The sequence below is a fragment of the Nanorana parkeri genome, unplaced genomic scaffold (assembly GCF_000935625.1).
Source record: "Nanorana parkeri isolate BGI_ZX_2015 unplaced genomic scaffold, ASM93562v1 scaffold4187, whole genome shotgun sequence".
Taxonomy (NCBI): domain Eukaryota; kingdom Metazoa; phylum Chordata; class Amphibia; order Anura; family Dicroglossidae; genus Nanorana; species Nanorana parkeri.
Genome location: NW_017310454.1, coordinates 12,203 through 12,511, shown reverse-complemented (window position 1 = coordinate 12,511; position 309 = coordinate 12,203). Strand labels below are relative to the sequence as shown.

The following is a 309-nucleotide window of genomic DNA, read 5'->3' as shown; positions in this document are numbered from 1 at the left end:
ACATGTGATGTTCAGCATTGTGAGGTCACCAGAGGTCAGTGTATGACTTTACCGGGTTGCGTGTCTCCACTATACAGGCCCCGGCCTCTGATCATGCCGTCTTTGTGCCAGAGGAAGTGGAAGAGTCTGCAGAACCGGCCGGCCCCGTGTCATGCGAAGATCATACCACCAAGCAGCAGGTTGTCATTGGTTCTCACACTGAGGGACACAGAACCAAAGTCCAGTCGGTACCGAGGGAGCATCGGGAGGGCCAGCATTGGCGAGGGGGCAGAGGCTGGAGGGGCAGGGCGGGAAAGGGCACCCCGGGGG

The 309-nt window shown here is 59.5% G+C and overlaps 1 protein-coding gene across 1 annotated transcript in view; it reads left to right on the top strand.

The window, feature by feature from the left end:
- RNF25 (ring finger protein 25) overlaps window positions 1–309 on the top strand; it is a gene marked incomplete at its 5' end in the record, with an annotated part of 10,710 nt that overhangs the window by 7,895 nt on the left and 2,506 nt on the right. Inside the window, one exon of the mRNA XM_018575580.1 lies at window positions 78–227. Within this exon, the coding sequence (XP_018431082.1) occupies window positions 78–227 (150 nt within the window). The remainder of the gene's footprint in view (window positions 1–77; window positions 228–309) is intronic.